The sequence below is a fragment of the Micromys minutus genome (genome assembly GCF_963924665.1).
Source record: "Micromys minutus genome assembly, chromosome: 29".
In the NCBI taxonomy this organism is placed as follows: domain Eukaryota; kingdom Metazoa; phylum Chordata; class Mammalia; order Rodentia; family Muridae; genus Micromys; species Micromys minutus.
Window position 1 is genome coordinate 4,747,210 of NC_137964.1, and position 26,210 is coordinate 4,773,419.

The following is a 26,210-nucleotide window of genomic DNA, read 5'->3' on the forward strand; positions in this document are numbered from 1 at the left end:
AGGACTTTTCTTTCGTAGTGATTCTGACAATAAATGCACACATATATTTGTTAATTTCTTCTTTGAGTTTAATTTGTAGAAATTTATAAATGTGCTGGGCATTGTGCCCTACTTACTTTGCCTCTGGGTTAGTATGGTTTTTTGGTGAAATTTTTCTAATTTTAACCTAAAAATATACAAATACAAAACCCTAATAGCAACCACTTCATGCAAATTCAATCCTTAGCTGTAGGTTTCCCCTCTTGTAACATGGGCTTAAAGATTTCAGAAGAGATCTTTATGTGTATGAGAGTCTTGTTGGCATGTATATCTGTGCACTATATAGGAGAATTTATGGCTACAAATACCCAGAAGGTAGAGATAAAGACCACTGTGAACCACTAGATGGGTACTGAGAATTGAATCCAGACCCTTTATAATGGCAGACAATGATCTTATCTTCAGAACTTAGATTAATTTCCAACATGGAGACAATGACTTACTTACCTCAAGGACTTATTATGAGGACCACAAAAAGAATGTAAGGGCCCATATACTGTGAAGTGCTGTGTGTGTGTTAATAACTAGCTAAACTCAAGACAGTCTCTTGGAAGGATTGGAAAGTGACTATCGTGTGCAGATCCTTGTCAGTTTTCTTTGGTATAAAATTAACAGCCAGACTTAGCTTTCGGGGAACAAAGGGAACTTGGAATTCTTTCCTCACCTTCCTAGCCATCATTGTCAGCTTGCTGCTCTTCTGGAGGACTAGTGTTTGGTTCACAGACATCACATGGGAGTTGCAGGTCCTTGGGCAGCTCCAGAATTTTTCAGCAAAGGAGAAAGTCATTCTGTAAAGCTGTGCAGATGACATCATTTTGTCTTCATTTCATGTATTATTAAATGAAACCTCTCCTGGTGAGAGGGCTTTTCATGTTTTGATTTTGCTTGGAATTTTGATTGAAACTAAGAACCTTTGGTTTTCTCCATGTGGCACTGTTGTTTACTGCCACATAGAGTATTAGTACAAAATAGTTCAAAATAGGCTGTGGATGAACTTTGTGGACTATCTAGGGGAAGAGAGTAGCAAAGTCCAGGTGATGTAGAGGTGATCCATCTACTGGCTGGATCCCTTGTCCTGCCCATCTTGCTAGCATATAAGTACTTCAGGCTGGTCTCAGTGCAGCAGAGTGTGCAGAGGAAAGCCAAGCAGAAGGTCACACACACAGCTGGAGGGAGAACACAGAGTAGTAAAGTGCTGATAGACAAACAGGGATGGACCTGGTTTCAGCTCTGTCACTGGAAACCTGGATCCTCCTGGCAATCATCCTGATCCTCCTCTACCGGTGAGTGACCTGAACAGATTTTTCTTCTACCATGTCTTGAGTATTGGGGTGATAATATGAACCATATTCTGTTATTATTGGGAGGATCGAAATGATAACAGTACAGGGCTGGTGAAATGATAGCTCTGTGGTTAAGGGCAGTGGCTGCTCTTTCAGAGGTCCCAAGTTTTTACCCCACTTGTACCTGGAAATCACAATCATCTCTAGCTATATTTCCATGTTATCTAACACCTTCCACAGTCATAGCTAGGATGGTATTAAAAGTGGCAGTTTTGAAACCTGGCTAATTCCTAAATAATAGAGACAAAGACCTTGTGAATTTATTAGCAAGATTTTAAGACTATGACTGTGCAGGATCTTAACTCTTCTAACCCACAAAGCTATGTACACCCCAGCCATACTCCCCATGTTACTTTCAATTTAACTTTTTCCTTGGCTTACTTTGTTCCATTCCTGTCTTCATTGTGAGCTCCATTGGTGACTCTTTCTCACGACTTACCTCAAGGTGACCTTCTTCCTCTACCTTCCTGGTGGCTTTGCTTCTCATAAACCCTCACCTGCATTGTGGCCAACAACTCTGTCTTCTTTTCCAGTCATTTACTGTTCAATCTTTTATTAACTAATCAGAGATAACTTGGGAGTATACTTTATACAATGTTGATATGGGCGAGTCTTCAATACTAATGGCATTGCTAATGTCTGGCTTGTATCAATGTCTCAGGGTTCAGATAGTAGCCTTTGAACACATGAGGAATAAGAATCTTCTCCAAGAGATGGCAGATAGTGACATTAACTCTTGAAAAAAGTTTAATGTATGTGTATTGATGTGCGTGTTTGTGTTGTGTTTGTGAGTTTGTGTTTATGTGTGTGTAGATCAGAGGACAACTTATCAGAGTCAGTTCTTGCCTATCATGTGGGTGCTGAAGACAAAACTCAGATTATTAACATTAGCATCCAGTGCCATTACTTGTGGAATCATCTCGAAGGCTCAAAATGAAATGATGACAGTTAATATTGCATATTAATGTTTTGGCAATATTGGGGCTTATGCTAGGGCCTATATATGCTAGACAAACTGTTTTCTTCTGAGTTATAGCCCCAGTGGTACTAACTTATTTAATTTCATACTGAGTTTATAGTGATTTGCTGAGCACCTCAACCTCACCCTACTTCCACTTACTTTTTTGAGGTTTATTGTAAAACTATGGGGTTTTCTATGTCCAACCATGGTTTGTATAATGACACAGAGAACTTTATATTTTTTAAAAGCTTCAGTCACTAAGTTGACATATTCTTAGCTATTCTAACCTGACTATGCTGGCCTGGCCTACTTCCCAATAACATAATCTATTATATGATATTGTAACCTTGCTCTGGCACCTACTTCATTATGTCCCCAGGTCCCACCTGAGACTCTCTACCTCTCTCTTGTCACAAAAGTCCCACTTTTTCCCCTCCCATTCAGCTATAGGTTCTTCTACCCTTGATTTAACCAATCAGAAGATGGTGGAGAACAATGTTTTACAAAATAGTGCCGCAGAAGATGCTTCATAATAACAAAAATACCAAAGTCTGATCCAGAGTTCTGTAACTAGATCTGTGGGTAAGAAATTGCAATTGAATACAGAGAGCACAAAATCATCCCTTAGTAGTTTATTGATAAGGCTTAGACTAAGTATGACTTGACTTTGTTTGTTTCTTTCTAAATCTATGCAAACTCAGCAGACTTAGATGTCAGCAATGGGCAGATATTCACATTGGCCTCTCACGATTCCCAAAGCTCTTTGGGAATTGGAGGGTCAGTCACGTGGTTGGTTTGTTTCAATTTTTGATGATGGTTTTCCTCCTCTCTCCTCTTCTGTGTTTTTTTTTTTTCTGGTCACAAATCTTTCTGCTTCCCTTTATAGATATGGGACCCGTACACATGGAATTTTTAAGAAACAGGGAATTCCTGGGCCCACACCTTTGCCTTTTTTAGGCACTTTGTTGAATTACTACAAGGTTAGTGTTGACTGAGTTTTTTTTAAATATGGCTTCTGCTTGTGGTCAATAATGTCTTAGTTCTATTAAATGCTCTTTATGAGGAAACTCTGAGATGTGAGGCACCATACTGTGTGTTCTCTTGTTTCTTGAGAATATTTGTGAGTACCTTGAGGGCTGTATTGCCACCTTAAAACTTAACAGTATGTTTGTGTGTGTATATATTTTTGGAGAGTGTATCCAGGCATTTGTATCTGTGTGAGTTCCCATATGTGTATGCAGGGACATATGCATGTGTACATGTGTGTATGTGCTTGTGGAAGTCAGAGGATGACACTGGGTATCTTCCTGATTGCTCTGCACTTTGACCTTTGAGGTAGTCTCTCACTTTTACCTAATTTTTTCTGTCCTGACCAGTTTTACCAGTCAGCTTTCTCCTGGGGTCTCTTATCTATGAGTCTTATGAACTGGTTCTATTACCTCCTGACAGACATTTACACATATCCTAGGAACTCAAATTCTTGTTTTCATAGGGTGGTTTTCCCACTAAAGCATCTCCCTAACTCCCATTTTATATACATGAATTCTTTAATAATGACTGAACCGATGAAGCTTTTCCTATGACTCTAGACTCTGCTTGTACTCTTATGGCATATTTGGGTTCTTCAGAAGTAGAGGATTTACTTTCTCTCTTTCTTTAGAAATTGGAGTCCTTGTTAGTGATTGGTTCATTTAGAAAGACTTTATTTGTATCAGGTGGTATGTGTGTGGTTTTGTATGTGAATGCAGGACCTATGGAGGACAGAAGACAGTGATGGATTCCCTGGAGCTAGAGTTAGAGATGGATGTGAGATGGAGGATGTGGGTTCTGGAAATGGAACTTGGAACTTGTAAACTCTACAAAGTCAATCACTGCTATAGACCTAGTGACAATTTTTAGGTTCTTTTTTTTTCTTTTTTTTTTTTTTTTTTTTTTTGGTGCTTAGGGTGAGATGCAAGACATTATATGTTAGACAAATAGCTCTAATGTAGGTAATGAATTGTACCTACATCTGCCTTTCTTATTTTAAAGGCAGCAGTCTTATCCAGGAGTCTGAGTGGCAAGTGAAAACATCTGAGACAGGATGATGGTTGTCAGCCATCTATGTAATATTTTGTTTTTTTTTCTTTATTCTTTTTCTTATAAAGGTTTGTTGAAAGGTAGGCAACTAGGAAAATAACGATTTAACAAACTAAAATTAGTAATAAGAATGTAATGTGCCATATAAGCTCTAAGTCTAGGTGAACCATTTGTGACTAACATGCTTTGATACCTGGCCATGTTCCTTCCCCCAGACAGACGTTCCCAAGCTCAGGACACAGGGCCAGTGGCAGAGTTTTTGTTTCTATCTCCTCAGGATTTTCTTCCTACAGGATCTGTGCTTACCTTGGAAATATTTTAAACCATTTTGTTTGTTATAATTATCATCATCATTACTAGTGTGGTTATGTGATATGTACATTATATCTGTGTACAGATGTGTACAGATGTGTGTTTGTGAGTTATGTTGTGTCTGCTTACATGTGTGTGGCATTCAGAGGCCACAGGAAGGTGTCACGTGTCCTGTTCTCTCACTTTTTCCCACATCTGGCTCATCACATGTCAAACATTTCTGAATAAGACCTTTTATGTGTCAGAAGCAATAAATCTGACTTTTTGGGATCTGAGGGTTCGAATCTCTGGCTACAGAAGGCTCAGTACATACAGGACAATAATGGATTTTATGCTATTTCTCTTTCCAGGGTTTATGGAATTTTGACATGGAATGCTATAAAAAGTATAAGAAAATATGGGGGTGAGTATTCTGAAAGGTCTATGGAGTTGACTTCCTTTAAGAGGATGGACTCCAATTGTGCAAGGACTATAAAATGAAGCCATGCACCTCTCTGTGTAAAGGTGATACCTCATGTCATGAAGTGCCAGGGTTCAAAGTTCTAATTGACATAAAAACATTGCACACTGTGGCCTTTGAAAGGTTTGATGTTCCATGGACTTGAGTTCTTCTTTTCTCCATTAATTATTTGTGTGTTTAGTTTGCAACCTGGTCACTACCTCTCATGCCCTTCACACAGTCTTCCCTCTTCTACTGTCTGTGATTGTGTGACCCTTGGGTATCCTCCCATGCCTTGATGTTTACCCAAGGAGACTTTCTAATTTGTTTCTCCTCTGAAACCTCCTTTGCCTGATACAAAATGCATTGCTTTGGTTCCCTCTAATCTGCTTTGGCAAATGTTTTGTCCCATCTATTTTCCACCCTGTCTCATTTCCCCCAGAGAAGCCCACTCTCCTTCACTTTAATGTCACTTGACAGCAGGGGTCTGGGAGCAATGAGCCAGCTAAGGGCCCAAGAAATGGTTCATCCATAGCATTAAAATAAAACAGCTTCCTCAGTGCATGTACAGACTTCATTGTTGTTTATAATTTGTTTTAGATTAACATTTTCAGGGAATGGGGACTTGTGTCCTGGTGCATATATGTAGGTCAGATGATATTTTGTCAAAGTTAGTTAGGTCTCTACTTCTAGAAAACTGAATTCAGGTCATCAGGCTTGGTACAGGTGCCTTCATTTTCTCAGCCTTCTCCTTAACACCTGCCAAGGTTTTTGGTAAAATTGTGTATCAGATAACATCCTGTTCCAGTCAGTTTTCTTTCCTTCTTGTAGTTCCCATGGACTGAGCTGACATCTTTAGTTGCCTCTTCCTTTGGGCCATTTTGATCCCCCCTCCAAGAACTAGCTGTGTGCATATTCTCAGGGAAGATCAGCATTGCAAAACTCCTGCTGGAATGCTGACAGTTATGCACAAGTCATGTGATGGAATCCCTGCTGCAGTGAATTCAGGAGTACAGAAGACAGCCTGTGCAGCCTCCCATTTCCATGCTTTCATCTCATCCTGTCCTGAATTTCAGACTACCTGACCTGGCAGATCTAGATATAGGCTCTTCAGTTAAAATCTGTGTTTTCATGTCAGTGTATAAAATCCAGGACAGACATCCTAAGATTGAGCTGCATTCTCAACATCAGATATTGACATATTCTATTACTCTTAAGATAAAATCTTTGTTTTATTTTCAAGTTAGGCTTTCTCTACATGTAGTCCTGGTTGTCCTTGACTTACTTTATAGAACAGACTACTCTCCAAGTCACAGAGATCAACCTGTCTCTGACTTGCGATCTACAAGCACTCTGAGTGCTTGGATTAAATGATGTCAGCAACTAGCACCTAGGTAGAACAATGTTTACATTGACATTTTTGTTTTAAGACTGTATTATTTTCACTTTCAAATATTTAACATTAATATTTAGTTATTAAGTCTCTACTTTTAATGCTTTTAATGTTGTTTATATACAAGAGTGTGTCACTCTGTATATGATTATAAATGATCATGGAGACTAGTGGTATCAGGTTTCCCTGGAGCTGGTGCTACAGTTGGTTGTGAGCCATCTTAGGGACCAAACTTAGGTCTTCTGCAGGAGCACTATGTGGTCTTAAATGTGGAGTCATCTCTCTAGTCTCATGCAATATTTCAAATATGAAAAATCATAGAAAATGGTATAGGCAAGTCCTACATATACACATGTAGACTTAGCAAATTGCTTTTGTTATTTCTCACTGTGGCACCTTTCACAGATGTTTACTCTTTAGTGACTCATTTTATGTTGAATGACATTACCTATCATTTTACAAAGATTCCACTGTGTCTGTGATCAGAATTCCTAAGCTGAACTGGGAACCCCTGTGACTGTGAATTGTATAAGCAGTTTGAGGGTCCTGCAGCAGCAGCATCAAAGTCTGGGTGTAGATGTCACTTCAGAACCTAGTTTATCAGCTGTCTTCCCTACACAGGTTGTTTGATGGTCCAACACCTCTGTTTGTCATCACAGACACCGAGATGATCAAGAATGTGCTAGTCAAGGAATGCTTTTCTGTCTTCACAAACCGGCGGGTAGGCCACATTGCTTTTTTGTTAATTAATTAAATACTAATTATACATCCTAATTGGAGCTCCCCTACTTCCTTTCCTCCCAGTCTCATCCTGCTAATTCATCTTCCATAGCCCTGTCCTCTTCTACTCAGAGAAGCAGAAGTTCCCTCTTGTGTATCAACTTGCCCTGGGACATCCAGTAGCATCAGGATGAGGAGCCTCCTCTCCCACTGAGACCCAACCAGGCAGTCTAGCTAGGGAGATGAGATAATATGTCAGGCAGCCAACTCAGAGACAGTCCCAGCTTCAACTGTTAGTGAGCCTGCATGGTCCCCTGTAGTTGATACTGTGGATCTCCTTATGGTGTTCTTGAACCCCCTGGCTTATTTAATCCTACCTCCAACTCTTCCACATGACTCCCCAAGTTCTGCCCAATTTTTGGTTGAGTTTGGACCTGTTCCTCTCTGCTGCTGTATGAATCCTCTCGGGACTCAGTTATGCTAGTTTTGAAAGCATGGTAAGGTATCATTTATAGTGTCTCTCACTGTATGGTTCTCATATTTGGTCAGCCATTAGTTGGTCATTTACTCATCTTTATCTCTGCACATCTCTTAGCAAGACGGTTTTTGGGTGGATGGTTTTGCACATGGATTGATGTGTCCTCTCCATCCTCTCGAAGTCCTGCCTCCCCATAGGAGGTGACCACTTTGGTCTCCATGTCCACACTTACTAGGAATGTCAGCTGGTCTGTCCTATGTCCCTCTCATGGTGATCCTGCTTCATCCTCATCTTTCTCCCAAGCCCCTGAATCCTAATAGTCCCACCTCTGTTTGTCCTGCTCAGGCATTGGCTGTTGCTGTTTTTATTTACCAACTGAAGCCAACTGGGAGCAGGGTCCCTTGGTTTCTTATGTGCAGACAATCCTGTAAGCAATTTTATGGATTAAAATTAACTTTGTAACACATAGAACAACAGACTAAACTAATAACATAGTGAAATAATTTTTTAAAAACCCTAAAGCATTCATATGTGCTTCTAGATCTTCCTGTGCAAACAGGAAAGTCCCAGGTGCTTGTTTAGTAGCAACACAAGCCACACTAGAGCCTTCTAGATTCTCAGAGAGACCTCGTCTATAAAATTGTGTATAAAGTTACAGACAATGAAGCCTAACCTCTATTCCCACATGAGCACACATGGGTATGTGCACCTGTATTCATGTACACACACACACATACACACACACACACACACAGAGAGAGAGAGAGAGAGAGAGAGAGAGAGAGAGAGAGAGAGAGACAGAGAGAGACAGAGAGAGACAGAGAGAGACAGAGAGACAGACATACACAGACACACAGACAGACAGATAAACAGACAGAAAGACAGAGACCATATGAAGACATCATTTTCACATTGCTCATGTAAATACAGGACATACAGACCTGAAGATCTTGCCACATGCAAAGATTACTTTCTATATATCTCTAAGCAAATACCATCTGCACCCCTCTTGAGATCAACTAAGTCTTGTTTTCATTTTCTCCTCCACCCCTGGACCTAGTTTTACAACCACAGAGATATTTACATTTAAAAGTATTCTGGAATATAAAGAGTTGGAACTACAATCAGCAGGTGAGCTTGCACCTGATTTTTCAAAGGCTTTTTTTTTTATTTGTTTATACTATTTTTTGACTACAGGATTTTGGCCCAGTGGGGATTATGAGAAAAGCCATCTCCATATCTAAGGATGAGGATTGGAAGAGATACCGAGCCTTGCTGTCCCCCACATTCACCAGTGGAAAACTCAAGGAGGTGCGTGAAAGTCTTTTATCTGCAGCCTGTGGGACTGGAGTCCCCATCCTAACTGTGGATGCTTTTCTGTTTTGTTTAGATGTTCCCCATCATCGAACAGTATGGAGACATTTTGGTAAAGTACTTGAGGAAAGAGGCAGAGAAAGGCAAGCCTGTCCATATGAAAGAGTGAGTGCTGGTCCATCACTGTGATCCTGGGAGAGGAAGGGAAACTGGGGTGCAGGGAATCCTTTTGGTGTAGTTCACATGAGCCAGCTGCTTGTCCTTGCCCCTTTAATCACTAGATGGCATTAAATGTACTTTAAAAAGAATAAATGTGACAGCATGAAGTTTGCAGTGATAAAGTGTGGGTAGGCTGGGAAGAGCTTGGTTCACACTGAGGTGCCATTGCTTGTCTCCCAAAAATATGAATACTTTTCCGCTACCTGATGCATGTGTTAAATTCCCACACTTCTCTCTTCTTAGGGTGTTAGGTGCCTACAGCATGGATGTGATCACCAGCACTTCATTTGGAGTGGATGTTGATTCCCTTAACAACCCGAAGGATCCTTTTGTGGAGAAAGCCAAGAAGCTCTTAAGATCAGATTTTTTTGATCCATTGTTATTTTCAGTAGGTGAGTGTTATTCTTCTTCCTTGTGTTCCACTACTCTTGTGTGTGGCCATGTTTGTCAATTCTGCCTTTGTTTTTTGCATTTCCCCCAAATTAACAGCTCTAGTGGTGTGTAGTTCACCTGCCATATCATTCATCCCCTAAAGGAACAGTTTAGTGTTTCAGAGTATTCACAGACATGTAGCCTGATTATTTTTGTTATTGAACTTTGCTTTCCTTTGAGACAGGGTCTCACAGTGTAGCTCCAGCTGACCTGGATATTGCTGTGTATACCAGAGTGGCCTTAAACTTACAGTGATCTTTCTACCTTTGCCTCTTGAGGATTAGAATTACAGTGTTCCTCTCTGAGTCCTGGTTTTATTTTAGAATCCTTTCATGTTATTACAAATTTGGCTTTCTGTAAATCCAGAACTCTCCATGGTAGCAAGATCATACAGGTATGATATTGACTACACTTAGCTCTAACTCTAATGTCTCACAGTGCTTAGAAACTGAGATACATTTTTTCCCAAATCCCTGTCACATTATTTGCTTTGGTTGCCAGTTGAGCCCAATCAGTGTTGCCTGTTAGGATGCTGACCAATATTATTGTTTTGGTCTGATGCAGATTGTCAGTTCAGGAGATGACCCTGCCATGTTTGAGATATGGTATTTTATACTCCTTTTCCAGCCTCTGACTTTATTTGCACACCCTCTTGCATGATTTCCCTTGAGCCTTGATGTGTGGGATTATGATATAAATGGTCCATTTAGAGCTCAGCACAAAACAGCCCTTTATGCTCAGAACTCTGATCTCTGTGATCAGCATCAACTATAGGCTCACTTGGTCCATTGCCAGTATAAACCATAGAGTACCTTGTTCTAGTCATGTTGCAACTTTAAAGCAGCCTTTACCCAAGGAGCCACTGATTTACTTCCTCTCTATCTGAGTATTATGGGCATTTCACATGAATGTTATCATGGACTATGTAGTCTGTGACAGGCCTCTTTCATTATTAAATGAAGCAATATTAAAGGAAGAAAGTGTCACTATGTCCTAGGTCTATGAGCAAATTTTACTCTCTGTCTGTTGAGAGACATTGAAGTTAGTCACACGTGTTTGACATGAATTTCACTGCTATGAGCCTTCATACACAAGGTTATATTTAAATACTTGTTTTTATGTTTTGGGGGTTATATTCAGTATGAGCATTGCTGAGTTAAAAAGTAAATGACTTTTTAACATATTAAGCCTTTGAACATACATTGTCTACAGTAGCTGCAGCTACTGTACCTCCAATTGTCTTCCAGAAATGCAGGACTTAGATGTTTTAATGTCTGCTTCTAGAGATTCCTCTCACTCTTCCCTCCCTCATTGTCTCCCACTCCCTCAACTTCCCTCACCCTCTCTCTTAATTTTTAGAATCAGTATTTTTCTGTCTATCTTTAAGCAACCTGAAACTCACTCTGTAGAGTAGGCTGGTCTTGAACTCACCTAGTTCAACCTTCCCTGCCTTCTGAGTGCAGGGATTAAAGGAATGCACGTCCACTGCCTGCATAGGTTTTCTATTACATAGCTTAATTTCTTTCTCATTTTATAAGATTTATTTTTTATTTTCTGCATATGGGTGTTTTGCTTTCATGCATGAAGTACCTAAAATGCCATAAGGGGATCTTGTATTTCCTTGAACTGGTGTTTTATATATATATTGTTCAAAGAAACTATGTGGATGCTGGGATTCAATCCTTGTTCTTCTGGGAGTGCTAACTGTTTCTCTCTCTCTCTCTCTCTCTCTCTCTCTCTCTCTCTCTCTCTCTCTCCCTCTCTCTCCCTCCCTCCCTCCCTCCCTCCCTCTACCCCTATCTCTATCTCTATATCTTTCTTTATCTATACATTTCTGGGTACAACAAACCACGGTGTGTCATTTAGGGTTTTATTAACTTTCTATTATATTTCCATGCACAGCTCATGTGTCCTTCTGCCTACATTCCATCCTTGTCACCTAATATTGTCCTATGAATCTGCTTTTATGTTAGATGATATCAATATTTAGAACTTTTTTATGTTTATTCATATAGACAAGAATCTGGAAGTGAGGGAGAATGTTTGATTTTCTATTTTTCCTGATTTTAAAAATATATTATTGGATATTCTCTGTATTTACATTTCAAATTTTATCACTTCCCTACTCCCTGCTCTTTTCCTCCCTCCCCCTCCCCTTGCTTATATGAAGGTGCTCTCTCTCCCAATCATCCTCTCCACCTCAGTGCCTTGCCATTTCCCTACAATGGGAAAACACACATTTGATGAACCAAATGCCTCTTCTCCCATTGATGCCAGGCAATGCTATCCTCTGCTACATATGCAACTGGAGATATGCGTTTGTCCATGTGTACTTATTTGTTGGTGTTTTAGTCCATGGGAGTTGTGGAGTGTTTGGTTATTTGATTATGTTGTTCTTCCCATGAGGTTGCAAGTCCTTTCAGCTCCTTCAGTTCTTACTCTAGCTCTTTTATTAGGGTCCCCATGTTCAGTCCGATGGTTAACTGTAAGCATCCTCAATTGTATCTGTATGACTCTGGAAGAGCCCCAGAGGAGGCATCCACATCTGGTTCCTACCAGTAAGCACTTATTGGCATCAGCAATAGTGCTTGGGTTTTGTGGGTGCATATGGGGTAGATACCCAGTTGAGGCAGTTTCTGAAAGATCTTTTCTTCAATCCTTGCTCCTCTATTCAATCTAGTGTTTCCTCCGGTGAATGTTTTCTTTTCCCTTCTAAGAAGGACTGAGGCATCCACATTTTGGCTTTCTTTCTTTTTGAGCTTCACAAGGTCTGTGGATTGTTTCTTTGATATTCAGAGCTTTTGGGGGCTAGAATCCGCTTATCAGTGAGTGCATACCATGTGTGTTCTTTTGTGACTGAGTTACCACACTCAGGATGACAGTTTCTAGTTCCATCCATTTGCCTAGGAATTTAATAACGTCATTATTTCTAAGAGCAAGTAGTACCCCATTGTGTAAATGTACCACAATTTCTGTATCCATTTTTCTAGCAAAGGACATATTGGTTCTTTCCAGCTTCTGGCTATTATAAATAGGCTGCTATAAGCATTTGTCCTTGTCATATGTTGGAGGGTCTGTTGGGTTATGCCCAGGAATTGAAGAGCTGGGTTTTCAGGTGGTACTATGTCCAATTTTCTGAGGAACTGCCAGACTGATTTCAGGAGTGGTTGTATCAGCTTGAAATCCCATGAAAAGTTGAGGAATGTTTCTCTTTCTTTACATTCTCACCAGCATCTGCTGTCTCCTGAGATTTTGATCTTATCCCTTCTGATTGGTGTGAGGTGGACTCTCAGGGTTGTTTTGATTTGCTGACTAGAGATGTTGAGCATATTTTAGGTGCTCCTCAGCCGTTCAATATTCTTCAGTTGAGAAGTCTTTGTTTAGTTCTGTACCCCATTTTTAATAAGATTATTTTATTCTCTTCTTGAGTTCTTGGTAGATATTGGATATTAGACCTCTAACAAATCTGTTGGTTGCTGTTTCGTTTTCTTGACAGTGTCCTTAGCCTTCAGTAACTGCATTTTCATGATGTCCCATTTGTTGATTCTTGACTTTAGAGTATAAACCATTGGTGTTCTGTTCAGAAAAAAATTGCCCTGTGCCTATGTGTTCTAAGCTCTTTCTCACCTTCTCTTGGAATAGTTTTAGTATACCTTGATTTATGTGGAGGTCTACATAATCCACTTGAACTTGAGTTTTGTACAAGGATGTAAGAATGGATGGCTTTTGAAGATCAAATTGGGTAGAGTTCCCCCTGTTTCAATTTTGAAGACTATTTTGTAGCATAGATGTTCAGGATTGAGAGTTCATCCCGATTGACGTTTTATCTGATGAGCAATTAGTGTCCTTATATTTTTTGATCACTTTTGGTTAAAAATCTATTTTATTTGATATAAGAATGGCTACTATAGCTTGTTTATTGGGACCATTTACTTGAGTAGTTTTTTCCTAGCCTTTTTTTTTACTCTGAGGTTGTGTCTGTCCTTGAGATGAATTTCCCGTATGAATCATAATGCTGGATCCTTTTTACATATCCATTCTATTAGTCTATATCTTTTTATTAGGGAATTGAGTCCATTGATGTTAAAAGATATTAAGAAATAAGCATTGCTATTTTCTGTTATTTTGTTTTTAAGGAATAATTGTGTTTGTGTGTTTTTCTTTACATTTTCTTGCAAGGAGATTATTTTCTTGTTTTTCCTAGGGTGTATTTTCCCTCCTTATGTTGGAACTTTCCATCTATTTTCCTTTGTGGGGCTGTGTTTGTGTACTGTGTAAATTTGATTTTGTCTGGAATACTTTGTTTCTCCATCTATGGTAATTGGGAGATTTGGTAGGTAAAATACCCTGGGCTAGCATTGGTGTTCTTTTAGGCTCTGCATGATGTCTGTCCAAGGTCTTCTAGCTTTCATAGTCTCTGCTGAGAATTCTGGTGTAATTATGATTTCTCTGCCTTTATTTGTTACTTATTCTTTTTCCCTCACTACCCTTAGTATTCTTTCTTTCTTTTTTGAACATTCAGGGTTTTGACTATTATGCTTCAGAAGGAGTTTCTTCTTTGGTGTAATCTATTTGGAGTTCTGTAGGCTTCTTGTATTTTCATTGTCATTTTGTTCTTAAGGTTAGGAAAGCTTTCTTCTCTTAATTTGTTGAAGATATTTAGCGGGCCTTTTAGTTGAGAATCTTCTTTCTCCCTTAGGATAGGTCTCCTCATTGTGTCCTGGATATCCTGGATGTTTTGGTTAAAAGCTTTTTGATATTTGTATTTTTTCAGATGAGGTAATGTTTTCTATGTTATTTTTCTCCCAAGTGATCCTCTTTTTTATCTCTTGTATTCTGTTGGTGATGCTTTTATCTTTGACTCCTGACATCATTTTTAGGTCTTTTAATCTCCCGGGTTGTTCCCTTTTTTGATTTCTTATTGTTTCTACTTATGTTTTCAATTCCTTCAGCAGTTTAGCTCTTTAAATTCTTATTGTGTTTTTTTTAAAGGCTTTGACTTGTTTATGTGTTTTCTGCTCTATTTGTTTAAGGGAGTTATTTATGTTCTTCTTGAAGTTCTCCATCATTAGCATGAAGTATGATTTTAAGTTTATATCTTGTTTTTGCCTGGTGTGTCAGGTTTTCCACTACTTGCTGTGGTGGGAGATTTGGGTTCTGATGTTGCCTGGTTGTCTTGGTTTCTATTGCTTAGGTTCTTGTGCTTGCCTCTTTCCATCTTGTTATCTGTAATGTTAGGTGATCTTGATGTCTCTGATTGGAGCTTGTTTCTTCAGTGGGTCTGTGGGCATGATAGGGAGATTGCTCCTGGGTATTCAGCTTTCTGAGGGTCAGCAGTGAGTCCTGATTGCTGTGGCCCAGCTCTGTCTCTGGGCCAGAACAGACAGTTCAGAGTCAGCACAGCACTACCCATGCCCTGTGTGTTCCTAGAAGTCTCTCCCTAGTCAGTGGGGAGGAAGTGGAGGCTCACCCGTGCTCAGAGGGTAGAGTGCTTCTGAAGCTCTTCTGAGTGCTTAGCAGTCTGTGAACAGTCCCTGAGTGCTTATGGCTGTGATCCAGCTATGTCTCTGCATTCCAAAGTCCACATCAGGGGTAGTCCTTCCATTGTTCCAAAGCAGTGTCTCAATCTGAGTCCTCAAAATGTGCCAAATCTTCTTCCTGCTTTTTGTCCACCTGTCTTTATGCTGGGGTTTGCTCTATCTGGGGTAGTTTTGAAACAATATTCTCTGTGTAGCCTTGGCTGTTTTGTGTGTGCCTGTATGATTTTGGTGATTGTGTGGCATGTGTAGATTAGAGCACAAATTTCCTTTCACAGAGTGGGATTCAAAGATTATACTCAGGTTTGTAGCCTTAACTTCAGAAATTTTAGCTGTTGAGCCGTTGTAATGGCCCTTGTATTTTCTTTGTGAATCCACATGGAATACAGGAACAGAGTAAAACTTAAGAGTCATGTTACAACTTTGCCTACACCAAAGTATGGAAGCAGCAGTATAGTGCTGACCCAGAGTGAGCATGCTCAGGGAGAGATGGCATCTTGTTGAGACACTGGTGACTTACACTTGGGATTGCTTTATTTATTTTTTTTAAGATTAAACTTTCATTTTTATTAAAACTTACTTTTTACTTTTCCAGTACTTTTTCCATTCTTCACAAAAATATATGAGATGTTAAATATCAGCAAGTTCCAAAAGGATTCAATAGAATATTTCAAAAAATTTGTGTACAAAATGAAGGAAACCCGCCTGGATTCTAAGCAGAGGGTAATGTGTTGATTTCATCATAAGTTCACAGTTTGATAAGATGTTGGGCTGTGAACATTTGAGCTGCGTGCTAATGATAGGTGGAAAACTCTAAATTTTCACACACAGAAAGAATATTTATATTTTCTTGGGATGGAGAAGTGGAACTTTTAATAATTGGTTGGTAATAAGCTAGGCATCAACACTAAGTAGCAAGAATGAAAACTAGAATATCATGCATAAGGACTGAAAGAAATTGACATAGTATGAGACCTACACAAGATCAAGACTGTCAAAACTCCAGCACAGATGGGATAGGACATCTCCAAGCTCTGTACATGGTTGAGGAACAATTGGGCATTGATAGCTGTGGAGGGAGGGTGTGAAAACTGGTTGGCTTTTCATGTGGCAGTGGATGTCACCACAGTCATGCATTTGTGGTCATCATTCGCTGGACTCTGTGGGCAATGAAGAAGTTGGCATGGAGTGTGGAGGAAAAAATGTTTCAGATGATACAGAAGTAATTGGATGGGAAAACTTTGTGGTTGAAATGACCATACTTGATTGCTTTTAAAAATAAAACTTTCAAATACCAAATACAAATTAGTAAAAGGAAATACTATTTTCCTCCCCCTCAAAAATGATTTCAAAGCATAAAAGTGATTGTTTAAAATTTTATCTATTATAATTCACTGTAAATGTGGTTAATTCAGAAGCCAGTTCTTTCTAATTTATCTGCTCTTGCTTTTGTTTCTTGACTCAAACAATCGTATCCACAGTTTTGAATTTAAGGGAACCACTTCCTCAAAATAAGAAAGTTAAGGTTCTGTACTCCTGATTTCTTTCTGACCTCTGACCTTACCATTGACCTTCCATTTTTTGCAACTTTTCTTTCTGCTTTCAGCACCGAGTAGATCTTCTTCAGCTGATGATGAACACTCATGGTAATCCGAAAGACAAAGAGTTTCATAAAGGTAAGTATGCCTTTCCTTGTCTATGGACATGGAAACTCTCTGGGAGCGGGTGGGTTGATGAGAATATATATATTCGAGCTTTTCTAGGTAGAAAAATACCTCTGATACATTGCATAAAGACATATGTGGCTCTCATAATCATAGAATTTTCTGGACTCCCCCATAGAGTCCAGCTAATGATGACCACATAGGAATGGCTGTGGGTCCATCCACTGCCACATGAGGAACCTACCAGTGTTCACACCTTTCCTCCACACCTATTACCTGCCAGTTGTTCCTTAGCAAAGAACAGAGCTCATAAAGAGTCTGGCCCATCTGTGCTGGAAGTTATGAGAGTCTGGATATTGGTCATGTCTTGTACCATGAGCAAAAGCTTACTCCTAACAAGAAGGTGGCCATGCTGGACCTCTCCAGTGGTCTGTTTGTTACCTGGGTGATCCCAGGTGCTGTTTGTGATTTTCCCAGCACAGTCTCAGAGCTCTGCCTAGACATCTGCATCTAAACAAGGAGTCCAGAGACATGTATTCAAATCTCAGAATACCCTAGTTAACAGATTTCTGTATCCTAATTCATGCTATAGATTTACTTTTTCTTGTGTGTTCTGTAATTAACTTATGGGAAAAACATATTTAAATAAATGCACTGGTCCTCTTCATTCTTTTATACACTTAAGAATCACTCATAGTTCAGCAGTGCTGGAGCATGCCTTTAATCCTAGCACTGCAAGGCAGAAATCGGTCGATCTGTAAGTTTAATGGCAGCCCAGTCTACATCATGGATGCCAGAACAGGCAGGGCTACAGAGAGCAACACTGTCTTCAAAAATCATCAAAAAAAAACACTTAAAGATTTTTTTTCTTTTTGTAGTACACACATGTGCTGGAGTGTGTGTACATGTGTATCCCTAGGTGAATGTACAGATAACAGATAAAGTCACCAAATGTCTTGCTCAATTCCTCTCTGCCCTCTTTTTTGAGACAGGGTCTTTTTATTACAGGAGCTAAGCCTGCTGCCTGGAAGTCCCAGCAATCCACAGTGTTTTGGTTATATGGGTGTGCTGCCCCACCTGGCTTTTTACAAGGGGACTCTCAGAAACAGTGCAGAGCCAGTGATAATACTCTTGATTAGCACATTCACTGAGTACAAAGGAAGCCAAGACCAAAGAGAAGGTTTCAACATGTGTGCTTTATTTCCCCCCTTCTCTTTTTATTATTCTGTCCTTTTTAATAGCCTGGGATCCAAACACCAGCTTAGCATTTGTTTGCCTCTGAGATTGGCCATAGTTGTTTTTCTAGTGCTAAGTGTGTGTGCAGGGGAGGGACTTAGGGAGTGGTTAATCTGGCAGGAGTCTATATCATCTTCTCCTGTGGAGGTGAGACTTGGGGCATGATTAGAGTTTTGTATGGATGCCACAGTGGGATAGGGTTCAGGCAGATTGAGCTCACAATTCTGTATTTCAGAAAACACCTACCATTTCATGAATATTTTCATAATCAGTTACGGGGCTTCAACTGTTCTCAACTGATTCCTTACCCAAGCACTGAATGTCAGCCCCACACACATGTGCATCAGTAGCTAATGGAAAAAGACTATTTTATTCTTACCTAGTCAATTATTTCCCCCCCCACACACACACTTTGTTATATGTAGGAGTATGATTTTTTGGATTTCCCCGTTTACTGTTTAAAATCACCAAGTATTCTGTATTTCGAGTCCTCTCCTGTTTGCCCACTTAAAACCATTTTATGTCATAAGCTAACTTCAAATTCTACTAGAACTCCTCACCCTTTTCCACATGGAAGATATAGTCCAGGTTGACCCCACCTGAGAATGACCTTTAACTCCTGAGACTACAGGTGTGTGCTATCATGTAGCATAGTTTGCACAGAACTGTTTTATTTGCCTGAATGTGGAGTGATGGCACCTCAGATTTGAAGTAGCCTTTTGTCATTGATTATCATCTTAGATTTTATTGTGTTATTTGGATTTATTCTGAGGGCCTTTTATAACTTGGTGTGAAGAAATGCTTCACAAAAGGAAGCTTCCAATGGCAAAGAATTGTCTAGGTGGTGGGTCTTTGAAGACAAATCCTCTGTCAAATATGAATTTTTACTATGTGGGAATTCACCTACTAAGTGTGCCTTGTTTGTAACATTAAGTGAGCTTCTAGGCAACTTTCCATGTTCAGTCATTGAGGGGCTGATCTTCCTGTTGCCTAGAAGCCAAATTCTCCTATCACTGGCTCTCTTGTCTCCAGTTAAACTTCCAGTGTAAAACAGAACAGAAACATAACCATGTTTGGTATAAAACATCCTGGGGACTGGTACCAAGGCTTTACATCCCCAGCCCCAAGCTACTGAGCTTCATATCTTCAGGCCTTTTTTCTCATTTTTGATTGCTAAAATAAATATTGTTTTTAAAAATAGACACTGATTGTGGGTTTATAGTCTATTTTCAGTTAAGTAGTAAGAACTTACACTACTTGGGAGAAAGAATTTACCAGCAACATAATCACAGCCTTCATGGTAGATGATGTACAACTGACTGTAACTCTATCTCTGTGGCCTACAGTGTCATCTTTTTGCCTCCATTGACACACACACATGGCATTCTACACACACATAGCTCTTACTCCCAGATACAGAAATACTCATAAATAAAAATAAATTTTACAAAGAGGAAAGACCATGTCTTGTAGCTGCCCACTGGGAATAATGAGGAACAACAAAAACTTTGGGACAACCTGGCTGAGGCATCCTCCTTTTCTGGATATTTCATGAGGCTGTCACAGTGAAGACAGTCTCAGAGTTACTGAATGACATCTCTATATCCTCTCTAGGAACATAGGGGCTCATTTGATTTTCTTCTTGATCTCCACTGGGATGGTCCATCCTGACAGGGCTTACCTGAGATGTTTTCTTACTTCCAGCCCTGACTGACATAGAGATCACAGCACAGTCAATTACATTTATTATTGCGGGCTATGAAACCACCAGCATCACACTTTCCTTTGTCCTGTATTCCCTGGCCGTGCACCCTGAAATCCAGAAGAAACTGCAGGAGGAAATTGACAGGGCTCTGCCCAATAAGGTGAGAGGATAGTCTAGGAGGTAAAAGGAAAATTCCTCAATGAAGACACAATCATGTCACCCACAGTGTTATGCATCTGTATGTGAGTGAGTGGGGGGGGGAGGTTGGGAAGAGGAGAGAGAGAGAAAGAGAGAAACAGAGACAGAGAGAGTATGTGATTGAGGGTTAGTGTTTCTATGTTTTTTGTGTGGGTATATATATATAATTTTGGCTGAATGTGTGTGTTTTTAAATTTGTGTGTGAGTATGAGTGTGCATAAGTACTCACATCACTGAGCCTTCTTTCACATCAGATGTTTTTTTACATATTGTCATGTATATATGTATGTATGTATGTATGTATGTATAAATGTATGTATGTATGTATGTATGTATGTATGTATGTATGTATGTATGTATTTATTTATTTATTTATTTATTTATTTATCTGTGGGACCTGTGCTGCAGCATGTGTGTGGATGTCAGAGGACAATCCGAGGGTATTTGTTCTCTCAGCTGCATGTGTTTTAAAAGTCCAAATGTAGTCAGTAGGCTCAGTAGCATGTGGCTTTACTCACCAAGTTGACTCTGCAGCATTTGATAATTTGTAACAAGGGCACAAACACTGTTTTTATTCTAGTACAATTTATAAATTATCATAAAAGGTCCATAGAAGGAGAAATGTACAGTAAATCCTATTATAGCAATAGAAGGTTGTTGGGACACAGTTCTGGGCCTGGTGTGTCTGTAATCTAGGACCACAGAGTATTAAGCAAGCAATATGTAAACAACCTGTGTGATGATGATATGCATTTATCATACAGCTGTCCACATGTCTCAAAAGTACTTCTAATATCTGTGTCCCAGCTGTGTACCCAGAGAGTATAGCCTTGGCCCTATTTAAGTTGCATATTTGACTCAGCTCTGTGCCATGATTCTCCATATTTATAGTTACAGGAGAAGCCAAAGTGTAAATCATGAAACATTCTTCTCCCTCTCCCCCTCTGTGTGTGTGTGTGTGTGTGTGTGTGTGTTTGAGTGTGTATGTGTGTATACGAATGGATGTATGAAAATGTGTACACGTGTGTATGTATGTGTGTATAGGTCATAGACATAGATTGCCTATATTTCTAAATCACAGTCCAACATGTTTTATGATACAGGCTCTTTTACCAAACCTGGAACTTATTGATTGGGTTAGGTTTTGTAGCCAGTGAGCACCAGGAATCCACTGTCTCAGTCTACCTGCCACTTGTATTGTAGTTTGGTGTCTCTCTATCTGGCTTTGTAAATGGTTTGTATGTGAACTTCCTAAGGGTTACATAGTAGACCCTTCACTAGTTGAGCATCTTTCAGGCACCAAGGGATATTTATTCCACTTTGTAAGGAGCTTGAGAGGTGCCACAATGTTTAAGAGCACTTAGTACTCTTATACTCTTCCATAGGATTTATCCATATTTGCATTCCAATATGAAAATGCCTATTCTCTCTGTTTCGGGCGGTCTGATACCCTATTTTGGCTTCTGTGGGCATTGTTCTAATATGGTGTATATAAACGTGTGTAAGCAAAACACCTACACATACAAAATAAAACAATTTTATAAATTCTTTAAAATGTATTGTCAGTACTAACTAATACCCTTTGAACTGCCAAACTCAAGTTTGGTAGAATTCAATACTAGACTCAGTTGAAAGTTAATCTAAAATCTTATCTATAATCTTGTTATTTCTTCCCAGGCACCTCCCACCTATGATACTGTGATGGAGATAGAGTACCTGGATATGGTGGTGAATGAAACCCTCAGATTGTATCCAATTTGTAATAGACTTGAGAGAGCCTGTAAAAAAGATGTTGAAATCCATGGTGTGTATATCCCTAAAGGGTCAATAATGATAATTCCATCTTATGCTCTTCACCATGACCCACAGCACTGGTCAGAACCTGAGGAATTCTGCCCCGAAAGGTACCAAAACCCCAGGAGCAGAAACTGACTAGCACTATGCAGACCTGTGCATGCTATGAGTCTCTTAAAGGATGATGAGTTAGATGTGCTTTGCATCTATTCCCATTCTGTGGGAAGAATGACAGACAAAGGGAAGAAAAAAGAGTAGTGGTGAAGTGAAAGCGAAAGAAAAAAAGACCATTTAAACAAAGAGCATTTCCCTCTTCTTTCTCAAATAGTTAATAACCCACTGAAATGTGAGTCAGGAACCCACTTTTCATGTAGCATAAATGAAATGTGCTCTTCATAGTTGAAACACAACATTATCCTGGATAGTTTTTTAGTGTTTAAAGATGTATTTGCTTTCTAGTTCTTTTTTATTTTTTGATACCTGGATGAATAATGGATTCTGTCATTTTCATCTCACATTGCCCTTTCTATTTTTTCTCCCAATTATGTGGAATCTCTGTCTATCTTTATTCAGACTTCCTCCTGTTTTTATGTTTTTTTTTTATCTTTTATTTTTTGTGACTTGCGAGTTTTCTTTGGGTTACTTGCGTAAGTATAGGTGTATGAGTTAAAATCTGGAGAATGGTCAGCTTACCAGTGGGCTACACCACTGAAGAAAAGATTCTCCTGTGCATCAAACATTCATTATCAACATCTCTTTAGGGATGATGATTAACGTGGGCTCCCTTTTGCTCCAATGATGGATTGATGATGTATCTAGTCTTGTGTAGGTATTAACAGATACTGTGGGTTCATGAGTGCACTGGACACATCATTTCCAGAAGAAAATATATCACAGCATCTATTTCATGCCTTGATTCCTACATTTTTCTGCTCTTTCTTTTGTGATCCTCATGTCTCTGCCTCCTTCAGCAAATCCTACTGGTGTGCATCATGATAATCAGCTGCCCCTTCTTTTGTAATTTTTCTTGAGCCTAGGATGGGCTGAACACTCTACCACCAATTTTTATCACTATGACCAGTCATGAGTTTATATATTTACTGTTTCAACTGCAAACTAAAGGTTTCCTGACAAACACTGGGATCAGCAATAAATTTCATGTGTAAAGATATTTAAAAGGCATTTCAGTACCATGTCCACTTAGCAAAATTATTGGCCTTCCATCCAATCAGAAAATGGTTCTTTCACCTACCCCATAAATCCAGTATTACACTACTGTGTTTCCACACAAGGATTCATTTTTCAAAAATGCATTTTTCTTATCTCAACTATATAGAGACTCTTATAAGGAAAGGGGAATTGAAAGAACATTTAGTGCAAAATTCTCAGAGCCAAATTTCTGCAAGCAGAAGTTTAATGAACCACTCACAAACTTTCTTTGTATATTAGTTAGATGTTAAAAGGCATCTTTACATGTGTAGCTCTTGTGATTTTTATCCTCTGTGAACTTGTCATCTACTGTTGTGTCTCCAGGTTCAGCAGGGAGAACAAGGGCTGCATTGATCCTTATGTATACATGCCCTTTGGAAATGGACCCAGGAACTGCATTGGCATGAGGTTTGCTCTCATGAACATGAAACTTGCTCTCACCAAAGTTCTGCAGAACTTCTTCTTCCAGCCTTGTAAGGAAACACAGGTAAGGAAGGAAACTCTCTTTATAAATAGTGTTTTATGGGAGGCATTTTTCCAATGGGGGTTGTGTGTATAAAAATGATTATCCATGTTTGAGGTTTAATAATTGTTTTCTGGGTAAATAATCTATTTGTATTTAGGAATTAAATATGGAGACTTTTTTCTACATTATAGAATAGTATGGCATTATTCCATTAATTTTGTTTAAAATTCTAGTCTTTTTCATTGGACATTTGTATATCTTTACCATGCAGAGGTGCGTTCATCCTATCTTCAATCTTTTTTATGTGTTGTACTCTTCTTTCAGAGCTCACAGAATTCCTCTTCTCACAGCCTTTTCAATCAGTGGATCTAGATTAGTTTTAGAGAAGAGTTTTAAAATACATACATGGTGTCTAGATTTTTCTCAGCTGACAAAATATCATACACAAATTTCTGGTTCCAATTCCCAGAAGTAAATAAAAAAGCGTGTTGGCACATACCTGTAATCCCTGCAGTCAGGAGTTAGAGGCTAGAGGATTATAATTTCAAAATATCCTTGGCCACTTAGTGAATTTGAAGCCAACATGGACTTTGTGTCTCAAAAAACTAATCAGAAATGTAAAATGCCTGGTCTTTCTTGATATCCTAATACATCTTACCCATAGTGTAGTTTTAAAAGCTAATGTTTCACTTCCCATGTCATGCCAAATATGTAATAATTATTTTAAAAGATGGTCGCTAGTTCTCATGAGATGTCTCAGTCGTTAAGAGCACTTGCTACTCTTTGAAAGGACTTAAGTTTAATTCCTAGTACCCAATGGTAGCTAGTTCCAGGGTCTCTGTTGCCCCACTTCGGCTTCTCTTCAGATTTCCTATTTTGTCAGCTATGCAATGTGCAGGCAAGACACTCTTATATGTAAACTTTAAGTCTTTTAAAAGTTTTATGTTATCATGAGTTTTTACCTTATGGTTCATCTTGGTGATTCCAGCTCATTTCTCAGGAGCTCTGCTCTAGAAAACAGGTATTTGTCATGTTTCCAGAAATGATGTATCTTTATTCCTCCTCTTATTCTACCCTCATACTTAAAGTTCCTGTTCACTCTCCAAATAAATCTTTCTTTTAACTTTATTTCCTTATTTGCTCCATGTTCAGATTTTGGCTCCTGCAGGTTATTTTCACCATGCTTGTGTCATTAAAACCTTGGATTTTTAAAAACTGTTTATCTCTATGTTTTGAAGGATAGCTAATCCCTTTTGTATATCACCTCATATTATTCTTTCCACAAACTCTAATTTGTTCTTTGAGAAGAGTTTTGGTATTGAAAATATTTTATAAATTCCTGAAAACATGGTTAGTTATTATTTTTAATCATAAAAAGTAATATATAGTAACAATAGAATTTATGTAAATATTTATATGTCCATCTTATTTGTATGCCTCCATCAAAATCATGAGTACAGTACTTAAAATTATAAAAGAGTAAAATAAGACATTTACAAAAAGCATTTACATTGCATTTTCTGAATACCATATTCTTGTTTCATGTAAAGCAATGCGTGAATTGTACAGGACTTGTGTTTTTAGTTTGTGGCTTTTATATATTAATGGGTTCTCTTTTTGACAGGGAGATAGATTTGTTCATTATTTGATTTGTTCATTAAGGCAGTTGTATGGCTTTATCCATACACATATTCACTTACTATGGTACTTTATGACTAATGCATTTAAATTATGTACAAGGATTTATACAGAAAAAAAAATGGTTCTAGTTTTAGACCCAAAGGCACACCTGGCATGGGGCTGATGCTCTTTCAAGTTCCAGTCATTTAAAGTTTGACAATTCTGTCTTCATGACTAATTGGTTCTCCTTCCTTTACCTGTAACTAGAATATTTCTCAATTAGAGGCTTTTTCCATTTATTACTAAAGAGCTTGTGACTAAATCATTGCTGAAAAGTCCTGTATAATTAGAGTTTCCCACTCATCACATCCTTGAAAGACAGGAATAGATGCCCGAAAGGAAAGCAAACTCTATCCTCCCGAAGACTTCCTCTGTATATGTTGAAGCATAGTGGTGAGATACAATATGAAGGCTAAGGATTGTTAATAAAGATGAGATGTATCCTTTCAAGGCTATCTTGCAAGTTTTAAATCCAAAAATAACTTTCCATGAGTTAAAAAGTAATATGACATTAAAACTAAGAACTAGGTTAAAACATTAAAATTATGGTTTACTCTACATCAGCACAGAGTACAAATAGCATAAATCAGCATGCATTTGTCTCAGACCCTGAATACAGTAGTTTCTCAATCACCATCTTACCTAATGCATATTTAGATGAAAGCTCTCAACATATAATAGATACAACCTTTAGAATAAGGGAGAATTAATGTCATGCCACACAATATTAAATGCTGCTTTTTTGTTCTGCAAAGCATTATTATCTAAAACACTATTTATTTGTTTATTTATTTATTTATTTATTTATTTATTTATTTATTTATTTATTTGCTTTTCTTTCATGCTTCTTGTTGGTTAACTTGCTGCTTCTTAATATTTTTCTTCCCGTATTACAGATACCTGTGATATTAAGCAGACAAAGAATTCTTCAACCAGAAAAACCCATTGTTCTTAAGATTGTGCCACGGGATGCAGTCGTAACTGAAGCATGA

General features: G+C 38.7%; 1 protein-coding gene across 1 annotated transcript; it reads left to right on the forward strand.

Annotated features, from left to right (window-relative positions):
* Positions 1-1,251: 1,251 nt before the first annotated feature.
* LOC308439041 (cytochrome P450 3A11-like) lies at positions 1,252-26,210 on the forward strand (the record flags this gene model as incomplete). Its single annotated transcript, XM_080940620.1, has 13 exons — positions 1,252-1,322; positions 3,230-3,323; positions 5,085-5,137; positions 7,188-7,287; positions 8,962-9,075; positions 9,155-9,243; positions 9,541-9,689; positions 15,862-15,989; positions 16,873-16,942; positions 19,871-20,031; positions 21,747-21,973; positions 23,397-23,559; positions 26,115-26,210. 13 exons carry the CDS (start codon positions 1,252-1,254, stop codon positions 26,208-26,210), a joined length of 1,515 nt encoding a protein of 504 aa, XP_080796746.1.